The sequence below is a fragment of the Populus euphratica genome, unplaced genomic scaffold, assembly GCF_000495115.2.
Source record: "Populus euphratica unplaced genomic scaffold, PopEup_1.0 scaffold62.1, whole genome shotgun sequence".
Taxonomy (NCBI): Eukaryota; Viridiplantae; Streptophyta; class Magnoliopsida; order Malpighiales; family Salicaceae; genus Populus; species Populus euphratica.
In genome coordinates this window covers 409018-421536 of record NW_011499939.1, presented here as the reverse complement: position 1 = coordinate 421536, position 12519 = coordinate 409018, and the positions used below count along the sequence as shown (strand labels likewise).

Sequence of the window (12519 nt, the reverse complement as noted above, 5' to 3'; positions counted from 1 at the left end):
GGTCGACATATTATAAGAATATGCTGTTCTTTTTCTTTTTCTTTTTCTTTTTCTTATTAAAGAAAAAGTTTGATCAGAAGAGATACCAATGGCAATTGAATTTTAATTTTGATTTATAACTAATTGTTGATGATTAAGTATTATAATAATTAGACTAGAAAATTATTAATCTTAACTATGTGAATCTTAAACATAATGTCTTTTTGAATTTTATCTAATATTTATTATTACAGAATTTGTCTACAAATTAAATTAATAATTAATTTATTGTCGTACAGTCCAGAGACACCCATGAATTTGGAAAGCTTCTTAAATCTTCTAACAGAAGGGATCCCTTGATCGTTTTTGTAACAATGTTAGAAGATTTAACTTATTTTCTTAGTTTTTTTAAATATAATTAAAATTTATTTTGAGGTTTATTCACTTTTAGTGTTATTACATGACAATAGATTTTCTATAAAATTACGGAAAAGCAATTGACAAAAATGGTTTGCTTTCTAGCAGACCCTTATCCTGGATTAACGGTGTCTCAAGCATTCAGAAAATTTTATAATATTGTGATTGTTTTTTTTATTTAAAAATTTATTAAAATAATATTATTTTTTTAAATTTATTTTTGATATCAATATATTAAAAAATCTAAAAAATTAATTTAAAATATATAAAAATTTTAATTTTTTAAAAATATTTTTAAAACATAAAAATAAACATATCCTTAAATTATTTTCACGGAACAACCTAAAACATTTACAAATCTTTTGTATTTGAAGATAAGATTTTTTTTGTTTTATACAAAAACACCGAATGACATATTTTCCATATATATATATATATATATTTATTTATTTATTGTTCAATAGGGTCATACAATAAGATATATATGTCCTCACTATATAATTATAACCGAGATATTATAACTAAATCTTTTTCACTGAAAGAAATTATCGAAATCTTGTTTTACCAAAAAAGATTATCAAATATATATAACTATGAGACTAAATCTATTTCTTATATACATCTGTAAATATCGCGAGTGCCAAGAGAGATTCGAAACAGTTTATATCCATCATCAAATCCTATAGAGAACCATCCCATATGATATTATCCAGTACAAGATACAATTAGCCTTATTATCTATTAATTGCCCATTAAACACCTGTTAAGGTTATTAATCATGCTTCATAAACTCAAATCATGCATAGAAAGATGTGCATTTAATGTTTTATTATTCTGATCAGTGAGTCATGAGTGAAAAAACCATATTAATTATTTAATGACAAGTATTCCTGGCGCCACTTAGCGAAACCCCAAAAGAGAGTATTTTCTGAATAGTTAATGGAAAAGTGAAGCTCTTTCGACTTTCCTGGATTTCAGTAGTGTTCCACTTATATGTCTATCAGTTCTTCTTATCATACACTTATCTGTCTTCTTTTCTTTCGGATTTCTATTTTGTCTCATGTGAATACACTGAATTCCACTAAACTTGAACAACTAATAGATTTTGAAGACATGATCCCTGATGTCCTGGCGATTGAACCATATCTGTTTAGATCCCTGATGTCCTGGCGATTGAACCATACGTGTTTAGCTTGTTTTTGTATTTTAAAAAAACATTTAAAAAAATTAATTTAATTAATTTAATTTTTAATTATTTTTTATATTTTTAGATCGTTTTAATATATTAATATAAAAAAATAATTTTTTAAAATAAAATATTAATTTTTTAATATATTTCTAAAAAAACACATTAAAAAATAAACATTACCATATTTACAAATACCAATACTACTTATATATTTGCCTTCAGTTTAAAGATCTGCAATCTCATAAGTCATTTTCAAGAGAGGAGAACAAAACCCCCGGGGAGCTCGGGGCATGTTAAAGAAATGATTACAAATCACATTAAACATGTTACCAAATTTTGAATCTCTATGAAAAAAAATAAAAAAAATATCAGTAAAGAAAACATTAAGAAATATATTTCTAAAAAAACACATTAAAAAATAACCATTACCATATTTACAAATACCAATACTACTTATATATTTGCCTTCAGTTTAAAGATCTGCAATCTCATAAGTCATTTTCAAGAGAGGAGAACAAAACCCCCGGAGCTCGGGGCATGCTAAAGAAATTATTACAAATCACATTAAACATGTTGATACCAAATTTTGAATCTCTATAAAAAAAAATAAAAAAAATATCAGTAAAGAAAACATTAAGAATATTCAAAGAATTGCTAAAAATTGATTAAAAAAAATATCAGTAAAGAAAACATTAAGAATATTCAAAGAATTGCTAAAAATTGATTAAAAAAAATATCAGTAAAGAAAACATTAAGAATATTCAAAGAATTGCTAAAAATTGATTAAAAAAAATATCAGTAAAGAAAACATTAAGAATATTCAAAGAATTGCTAAAAATTGATTAATGATCAAAATATTCAAGATTAGAAAAATTAACAGTTTAATATAGACAAATGAAGGTAAATTAATAAAAATAATTAAAATTGAGAAAAAAATTAAAATTGAGTGTTTAAGTACTCAATTAGAATTTTTCAGGATTTAATTTAATTTATTGAGAGCTTAATTATAAAAAAAATAATTTTTAAAGTTAATTTTAATGAATAAATATTATAAAGAGGGAATAAAGAAGTTCTCTTTTAGTAAAAAGACATCTAGAAACTAATATATTATTTCCATGTGTAAATTATTATTATTAAGAATCTTGATGATGAGATTTATGATGAAGTAACCTGCGTATAAATATTTTATTTGAAATTTATAATAGAATAACTATACATAAAAGAATATTCATGATGGATAATGATTTCTGACTGAAGTATTAAATTGAGGGCAAATTCCTTTTAAGTTAGGGAGATTAGTATAAGAGCTTTTTTAACAAAATAGATATTTTTTTTAGTTAATTGTTTTTTTTATATTTTATATTATTATACTTTTCTTTTCATATTTAAAGTAAATAATCTTCCTAATTTATTTTTTCTATTCAATGGTACTAGGTTTATATATATATATATATATAAATTGTTATAATTGGTTTTTGACAAATAAAACTTGGATGAATAAAAATTTAATATTTTAGATTTCTTATTATAGTTATGATATTTTTTATTTTGAAATATTTTAAATTATAAAAAAAACTCCATTATCATTCCCTTCTATATGCATCCTTTATTATGAAGCACTAAGCTTGATTTTTTTTTTTTTAATTATAAAATGAGTTCTCATCAGTTAAATTATTAGTTTTCAGGTTTCAAAGAGATCCAAAGATATATATAAAAAGCAAGGCAAAGTTTTGTTTTACTTGAAGACTGACAAACAAGGAATTACTTGTTTTTTCTTGAAGATCACTAAGCTGTCCCTTAAATCTGACCTGCGATATCCCAGACGATGATGGATGTTCCTTATTGAAGGTGATGCGTCCCTTGTTGAAGGTGATGCATCCCTGTTAACAAAAATTTCTCCTATGGGACCAAGATTTGATAAAGAGAAAGTAGAAAAGATTATAGTTCCCTCGGCTTTCCTCCATTGAATGTTGACTGAGATCTTTAATAAAACAACTATGATATATTCCCCAGCTACAAGGGCCCCAGGAGGATCAAAAGGAAATTGTAACTTTGCTGGCAATGTGAGCATGGCCTACCATCATCATGCCGAACTTAATAAATATCATTGTTTTCCGTGTATGAACATGTTGTTGAACTATAAATTATACACAGCAATAAATTCTAATAGTGATGCCGGTGGTAGTGGCCACATTTTCCCTTTCTTTCTTAATTTGTTCCTTTTGTTTCTCCAGTGGGACTAATTGAGGAAATCTTAAAGAAGAATCCCACCAATGATTATTTTTCTCTCTACCCTCACACATTCCCTCCTTTAGGCTTTAATTCCCTCCAAGCTAGAGCTATAAGAGAAGAGTTGTGTTTCTTTAGCTATAGAAACTTTCTTTTCTTGTCCACTAAACTAAATCCATTAAGAAAAAAAACAAGTAGTTTTGCTTGGTTTCTTGCTTTGGGCATGGGAAACTGTCTATTTGGAGGCCTAGGAGTGGCAGAAGGAGTGATAAAGGTGATGACATCTAATGGTGGCATCCTGGAGTTTAACACACCAATAACAGCAGGATCCATCACAAATGAGTTTCCAGGCCATGCGCTTTTTCCAAGCCAGGATCTATTTTGGAGACCACTTTCTCTACAAGAAGAGCTTCAAGGAGGACAGTCTTACTATTTACTGCCACTTCACAACTCAAAAATTGGAGGCCAAATAGTAAGAGAAGGTCATGTTAGATCAAAAAGTATACCAGCTGCTGCTGCCACATCCAATATTGTCGCACCTTATAGGATGTCCTTAGATTACCAAGGCGCGTTAAAGAGATCATACACTGAAGTTTTCTCTAGGCACAACAACAACGGCGACAGAAGTAATAATGGGTTTTGGAAAGTGAAGCTTGCGATTAGTCCAGAGCAGCTAGTGGAGATTTTGTCACAAGAGGCTAGGACAGAAGAGTTGATTGAGAATGTGAGAGCTGTAGCCAAATGTGGAAATGGGTTCTCATCATCAGCATCTTCTGTTGAGTTTTCAGATTCTTGGAGTCTATCCAGCAGTAGGAATGCTTCTTGTAAGAAAGATAGTTTAGTGGATATTTAGCGTTACAGTTTGATTGAAAACTGTGTCTTATGTTATAATTACATAACTAGTCTATTTTCTTAATCATCAGCTGAGAAAAGATTAGCAATTTGCATTTTATTTCTTTTACTTTTCCATTGCTCATAGATCATTAGTGTAGATTCTCAGAGAAAAAGATTAAAAAAGTCTTGTGAAACATGACTACTTCAATATAAAAAATTGGACGGCCACAAATTCAGAATTCAGAATAGATATTTTTCCAAAATTGAATAGCATTTTGGGGTCCAGTTGGCTGAATAAGAGCTTCCAAAGTGAAGTTTCTTGGGGTCTCTCTGATGCTGGCGGTACCGGTGGTTGAACCACCCTTGCTGCTGGAGCCAAGACCAGGGAACACTGGCAATTTCTTGGGGTCTTGTAACCCAAAATTATAAAATGTATTCTTTTTATTTTGGATTTTGTAATAATGAAACTATCACCGAATCCATCACGATATAAATAAAAATAATTATTAAACACAGCTCAATTTATATTTGAAAAATTTATGACTAAGAGTTTGATTTAGATCAAGTTTTAAAATGAATATAAAAAGGTATTAACTTGATGAAACTTGGTTTATTTGGTTAAGTTTTTAGTGCCTCCGATCAATTTAGTCAAACCCTATCCAGATTCAACCCCATCAACCTCAAAAAATTAAAAAGAAAAATGAAATGGCAACAGTTTATAAAATGACTTTTCCTTGTAAATCTCTCAGGTTATTAACAGGGCACCAGGGATTGGGCCAAGTCTATAAGGAAATGGATAGCCCTCAGATTTAGACCTAAACATGTAGATCCACCAAGAAATCCAGGCCAGCATGAAAAGGTAGTAATGAAGCCTACTTTGATGAGAGAATTGATGTTGGCCGAATCTTTCAAATATTGGGCTTGCACCCTGGGTTAGATCTGTCTGTGCTCTTGTTTTCTCAACAGGCCTTGAATTGTTAAACGCAGACCATACCCTTTGTTCTCTCCTTGAGGTATGCGCTCCGCGCAAAGAAATATTCAACACGAAGATGACATGAAAATACACAATCAATGACATAAGGCTCCTAATAGATAGAATAGTCTCTAAATTGTTCACGGGATAATTTTACTTGATGGGTTTGTGTTATACGCAGACAATATTCAACAAAATCAATTGACAGCTTTGAAAATGCGTTTACGTAACAGCACCTTGCTGGGTCTCCAAAGATACAACAGTACCTTCTATTGAATTGACATGGTGATGTATGCGTCCATGATCATTTTCATAACAAAGAACAACGAACCTGCTGCTTTTTCTGCAGATTCGAGTCAACCACATACCAATAACCCTTTGATAATACTCAAACAAACATCGAAATCTAAGTTTTTGTTTTAAGTTTGAAGATAGCCTCACTTGTGTCCAAATTTACGATGATTTCCCTCCCTAGTCCCCGCCCTAGTCTAGATCCCTTGCTCAGAGATTTCAATCACTTTCAAATGTGTTGTTAAAGCAATTAAGTTTATCTATAATATCCCTATAATAAAAACTAAAGAAAATAAGAAAATTAACAATGACTAATCTAATCACATACACTTCCAACTTGGAAAAGCTAACCGTCGTATTAATTTCAACATCACTGCCTTGTCGTGGCGCCATCAAAGTATTTCACTTGGAAATCTTGTGGGGGCAATTAACCAACCGAGTTTACTTCAATTTCAACAATTTCAGCTCAGCAATACTTCTCAAATAAATAAAGCCCACGTCAGGTAGTATGTTGGTACCTAACGACTAGCCATGCAACAGATGTTCGTAATTCCAAACACATGCCAATGCATTGCCCCTTCAGCATTGTATTTCATGTTCACTTAATACTCTTACAAGTACATCGGTTTGTTGCTCCCACTTGACTTGTGTGGCTGGCGGAAAGCCCTTCACAATTTCATTGTTTGGTGATTAATTTATGATAAATTTATAGCAAAATATATAGCGGTACTGTTCGAATTAAAACTAGCTTTTGGTGCATGATTAATGGAGACCATATGAAAAATATGATCATTTCATGTGTATTAATAATGTGTCCTTTCTTATGACCAAATTTTTATCCAACCTCTTCCCACAATACCGTTTAGCTACCCAGATTTTTCCCGTCTAATTTCGGTAAATCCAATAAAATACGTGATTAGTCTATTTATACATATCTATTTTATATAAAATAAATAAATTATTACTTCAGTTTTATATATCAAAACCAAAAATATCGAAAAAAGGGCTCAAACACTCATGATGTTTAAAAGCTTTAGTAATCAATCAAAGGGGTTATTGAAATTATTGTCCCATAGAAAAATTCAATGCTTCGAAGATGAACCAATAGGAAGAAGGTCACTCGCAGCCGCCTCCAAAATGCACGTTCCACATCAAGAGACTGTAAAACGTTATGCATGCGCCTCCGACCACCAATCGAGAAACCAAACAAGGGGGAAATTCAATGAAGGCCTATACATAGGCTGCTTGCTAGCTACCTACTCTTTATTCAAACATTGCATGCTTCATTTCTTCTTCGAGAAGCCTTGAAAATATTTCTTATATGCGCCTGCTAGTGAAATGAGAAACTCAATGAAAGCTACGTCCACCCCTGGGACATGATCTAACTTGAATATGTTTTTTCTCTTCAGCAAACAAAGATCGATGCTCGCAGTCAAGTAAGAAGTTTTCTAGATGCTTCATGACATGGATTTTGGCTCATGAATATGCGGACACATGTACCTTGCTCTTCTGATCTACAAATTATGTTGAAATGTTAGTGTCATGTAACATGACAGTGTACATCACTTTCTGTCTACAAAACAATTAATTCGTACGTTACTATACATATGTGTACAAAACGAGTTTTGACGATGTTCATATATATATATATATATGGTCAAATTCTTTATTTTATAAACCACAGACTGTTATTCCATGACAATAAGGTTTTTTTTTTTTTTTTACTTTTTAAGTTTAATTCTTAAAATCGAGTACCTTATAAAAAACATTATTTCTTCAATATGTAGCATACTACTATCACTACTATTATATATTATTATATCCAACTGTATTTTTTTTACTTTTTAAGTTTAATTCTTAAATCTTGTACCTTATAAAAAACATTATTTGTTCCATATGTAAAGTTGATATAAAGAAATATTTTTATAATTGTTTAAAAAATATTAGATTTAATCTGGTTAATATACTAGCTAGAATAAAAATATCTCTAATCATTGAATTATAAAATATTCTTCATTTATATTATATATTAGTAAAAATGATTACATGACTACTACTATCACTACCATTATATATTATTATATCCAACTGTAGATTTCAGTATATAGAAAAACAAAGACACATCAGTCAATAGCCGACGATGTATAATTGCATTAAATAATACAAGCACAGGCAAACAAATAAGAAGTACTTTGCAAAATAGAAAGAAAAAGCGAATGTCTGCGTCTAGACTGCTCTAGTTTTGCACCGCTTCAATAGAGTGCCGGATTCCCTCCCTTTGCACCATATAAAATACATTAATTATTTACTAATCCCAAAATAACACGAAGAACATAGCCTTACTTACTAATCACCTTCCGTGCAAACCAAGAGACAGGTGAAATCCCCACAAAGCTTAGCCATTGTAAAGCTTAGAAACCATTCCTAACCTTCACATAACAAATTAAACTGCAAGAAATGATCAGCACAATAACAGCTAATAAAACCGACTATAAATGATCATACAAGATCCCAGGTTTTTCAAAGCACAACAAACTGTAAATCTACAAAGCTTCTTCAGTAGCTAATCAAAACTAATAGTACTCATTGATAAAGATTTTATATTAAAAAAACTAATTAAAGTTGCTAGCTACATAGTTTTAACATGGTAAAACACAACAAACTAAAGCAAATTCTATATACCTAGCTAGAAATTTTAAAGCAAGTTTTGTCATTAAATTAAACCCTAAAAAAATCACCTCAATTCAGGTAAAAGCCCTCACCCTAAGTTGATGTGGGAGGGGGGGAGTGGGGGGGGGGGGGGGGGGGGGGGGGGCTTGATATGGGTAGAAAAGAGGCATTTTTGACACTAGATTTGTGAGTGGGGGAGTGTGGTTGTCATCATAGTTGTGAGGGGCAGGGTTGTTGTTGTTGATGTGTTTGACTGCTGTTGTGTAGAAAAGGAGGAAGAGGACGAGCAAATGAAGAAGAAGGGAGAGGAGAAAGGCTGTCGGATTTCAATTCAATTTACAATTGCCAATGAAAACTCTTATCAAGTTATTAATGCCGATGGAATTGTCAATGAATTTTTTTCCATATTTTTATTCTATCAACATTTCCATAAAAATCATTGACAAAATCTTCTAATAAATCGGTGTTTCTGTTGTTGTTTTTAAATTTTATGTTAGTTCATTATTTGTTTATAGCCTAGTAGTTGAGGCCTTGGGATCATGGCCCGCCAGCTCCTTAATTTCAGGCCCATCAAAGTTAATTTAATTTAAGATCAGGTTAAGAAAAAAAAAATGAAATTCTCATAAAAATCAACTAATTAGAACGTGAATTTCATGTTCTAATCCGTAGGTCAGGCGTTTATTTATTTGTTTTCTTCTTTCTTAATTTGAGTTCACTGGTTTTTTAATGCTAAATTAACCTTTCAAGGCTAGATTTAGACTTGCCAACGCAATCAGAAACCTGCCACAGTTTGAATAGACTAACCATGGGTTTAATTTATTAATCTAATTGAAATTAATAATTTAATTAAATAAAAAATAAAATAAATTAAGCCAATGGGCTATGTTTTGATTTTTCCTTTAAAATTATCAAATTAAATTGAAACCGATCAATTTAAATTAATTTTAATTTTTTTAAAAAAATTAATTCAATTATTTTTAAGTAAAAACTGGAATACACTTAAAATAATCATTTTTAGTTGGATTTGTTTTTTCACCCAGAGAAAAAAGAAAAAATCAAAACAAATCTCTTACACACACATATATACATATACATATATATATATATATATATATATATATATAATCACGTCATAATTGAAGTAAGGTGACAATTATTGTTTCTTGTTCCTAAAGTCGACAAGGTGCACTGGAAGTCAATCTCTTTTAATCCAAGATCGTGATTGGATTGGAAAATCCATTTTTATTTATTTTTGTAAAGTTGAAAGGTATAGACAAATCAGGAAAAAAAGGGGAAAGAAAAAGGGATACATTTATATAAGCAATTAATGGTTGGTAGTGAATTGAAAATCGAAATAACCCCAGCCACACAAAAAACTTATTTATTCACCTTTCTTTAATTGCCTCTAAAATCTCTTCTGGAATGATAACGATTAATCTTCATGTCTTTGTAATCTGTAATCACGTTTTTCTAATTATGATCTCAAAGTAAATAAATCCAAAAATAATATCCAATTAATTACTTTACGATTATCGTCTGTCATTTAAAGATCCCATTACAGGTTAATACTGCTAGTTTCAATTATGTTAGAAAACAATTGCAAACTCTGGATAACTACTTTAGTAATTTATCGGAATAATTTTTAATTTAAAAATAAATCTATTTATTTAAATATTTTATAACTTTCTCAAATAGATTTTGGAATTTTTAAATAAACCCACGAGTTCCTGATAGTCTCGTACCACGACAACGCATAAAGGTTTTCTTGTTACAACTAAATACATTCGAAGTGTTCCAGCTTCTTTAGTTCTGTTTGATCAAGAAAGCGAAATGTTTTTTATTTATTTATTGTTAAAATGGCCAAGTTTTCTCATTTATAATGTGATTAAAGGAAGTTACTTTCATTATTTAAAAATAAATCTAAAGGGTGTGTTAAAAACATAGTTGGGTGCACTGTGCCGCATGATTCAAGATAATATGGATTGTTGTAATGTCTTGATTTTCTTTTTATATCCTTTGAATTTATTTTTTTAATTTGATCACTGAACTTTTTTTTTCAAATTGGTTCTTCCACATTGCACTGAATTGAAATTGGGTTAGATGATTTATTTTTTTAAGAGTTATTATGGTGTCAAAATAATATTTTGATATTAAATGGGTGCTTAATTTTACAAATAAAAAAAGATTAATTTTATTGCTTGTAAGTCTAAAATCCTTAACCTCCCAATGAATTAAGACAAGTATAAATAATTTAAAGGTAACCTTCCAATGAATTAAGACAAGTATCTAAATAATTTAAAGGTAATGCGATCATACATACTATAAACACTACTAAAAAATTAATAAATACAAATAGAAATATTAAAGGAATATCTTTGTTAGTAAATTTCTAAGAGATTTTACTAATAGATATATTTCCTTGATATATACAAAAAGAATTACAGTGAAAAAAAAATTAAAACAAAGAAAAAAATGATGATGTGTCATTTATTATATCAGTACAATCGTTGATAGACTATGAACATGATTTATTATGTCAATTATAAAAGAAATCACTAATAAAAAATTATGTCAATATTTTTCAGAGAACTCCAAAAATATTCACTTTCCAACAACATTGTTAATTGTTGTTCTTTACATATAAAATCACCAATGAATTGAAAAAGCATCTGTGTTATTTGGATTATTTCTAAAAAAATTTAATTATTTTATAATTTTCAATCAAATCTTATAAATGAAATTATCGATAGATAGAAAAGTTATCGATGACTTTTGATTGTTTCTAAATTTTTTTATTAAATTAAAATTTTAAATTAAATATTAAAGACGGAATCATTGATAAAATAATTAAAAAAATATTAATATTTAATTATTTCTTTGTAAAACTGTTGGTAACATGCCTCAATAAAAAGCATGAATCCTCTTATTTCATAAGAGACAGATTCATTTTTTTCTTTTTTATATATAAAAAATATCAATATCTATTTCTTTTTCTTTTATTTTCTTTTTATCTTTTTTGTTTCTCTCCTTCATGCTTTGATATGTTTTTTTTTATTCTTTTAGTTTTTTTAATTACTTATCGATAAAATATGTATTTTTTATTGACAAAAAAATTTCATTAATAAAACTATTAAATGAACATGGTGGTTTATTTTATGTTGTTAGATAAAACAAAATAAATAATTTTATATTACGTTTTAGTAATCTCTCAAGTAAAGATTGCACGAACCCACTATTATTTTGAAATTAATTTAATTAAAGAGAATGTAAATTATGACATTTAAATTTTTGACCATTCATCTCTAATAATATATTAAATAAATTATTTTATTTTAAAAGTTCAAATGATTAGATGAAATTGAATAAATAATTTTATATTATTTTCTAATATATATATATATTAAAAGAAAATAAGCTCTTTTTTATTTTTTTATATCCTTCTATTTTATTTTTTGAAACCATGTCTATCATGGTTCTAAACTATTACATGCAATCAAAATTAACGAAATGGTCTATTTATTTTTAATTAAAATTAGTTCGAAATGTCTAATAAAAATAATATAGTTTAGGATCAGCTGAGTTTAATTTGACCCAAAATTCAGAATAGTCTTAGATCATTTAGCCTTTTGAAAATGCAGGACAATTGAAAATGTATACTTACACACGTTGCCTAAGAAAATTGACACTGGTAAATTAATTAGTATTATACATCTATTTTACTTAATTATTAATTCGGACATATAAGCACGGATGTCAAAAAAGAGCCTTCCTGTCAAGTCCTCATTAGTCATTACTCTTTAATTAGGGTCCCAATATTATTTTCATACAAAAAAAATCATTAAATAATAATTGCCTTATTATAATGGCCCCCTTTATAAAGCTGCTTTATCTAGATTTTGCTTAGGAGAACTGTACTTCTCTTCTTTAATTATAGAAG

General features: G+C 28.7%; 1 protein-coding gene across 1 annotated transcript; it reads left to right on the top strand.

Moving 5' to 3' along the window:
- The first annotated feature begins 3729 nt into the window (after nucleotides 1–3729).
- LOC105136805 (uncharacterized) lies at nucleotides 3730–4757 on the top strand. The gene has a single exon (XM_011042288.1). The coding sequence runs from the start codon at nucleotides 4038–4040 to the stop codon at nucleotides 4665–4667; it is 630 nt and encodes a 209-aa protein (XP_011040590.1). The 5' UTR covers nucleotides 3730–4037; the 3' UTR covers nucleotides 4668–4757.
- Nucleotides 4758–12519: the final 7762 nt, after the last annotated feature.

What these genes read in the sequence shown, in the direction of transcription:
- LOC105136805 (XM_011042288.1), top strand. Translation starts at nt 4,038, where the DNA reads ATGGGAAACTGTCTATTTGGAGGCCTAGGAGTGGCAGAAGGAGTGATA.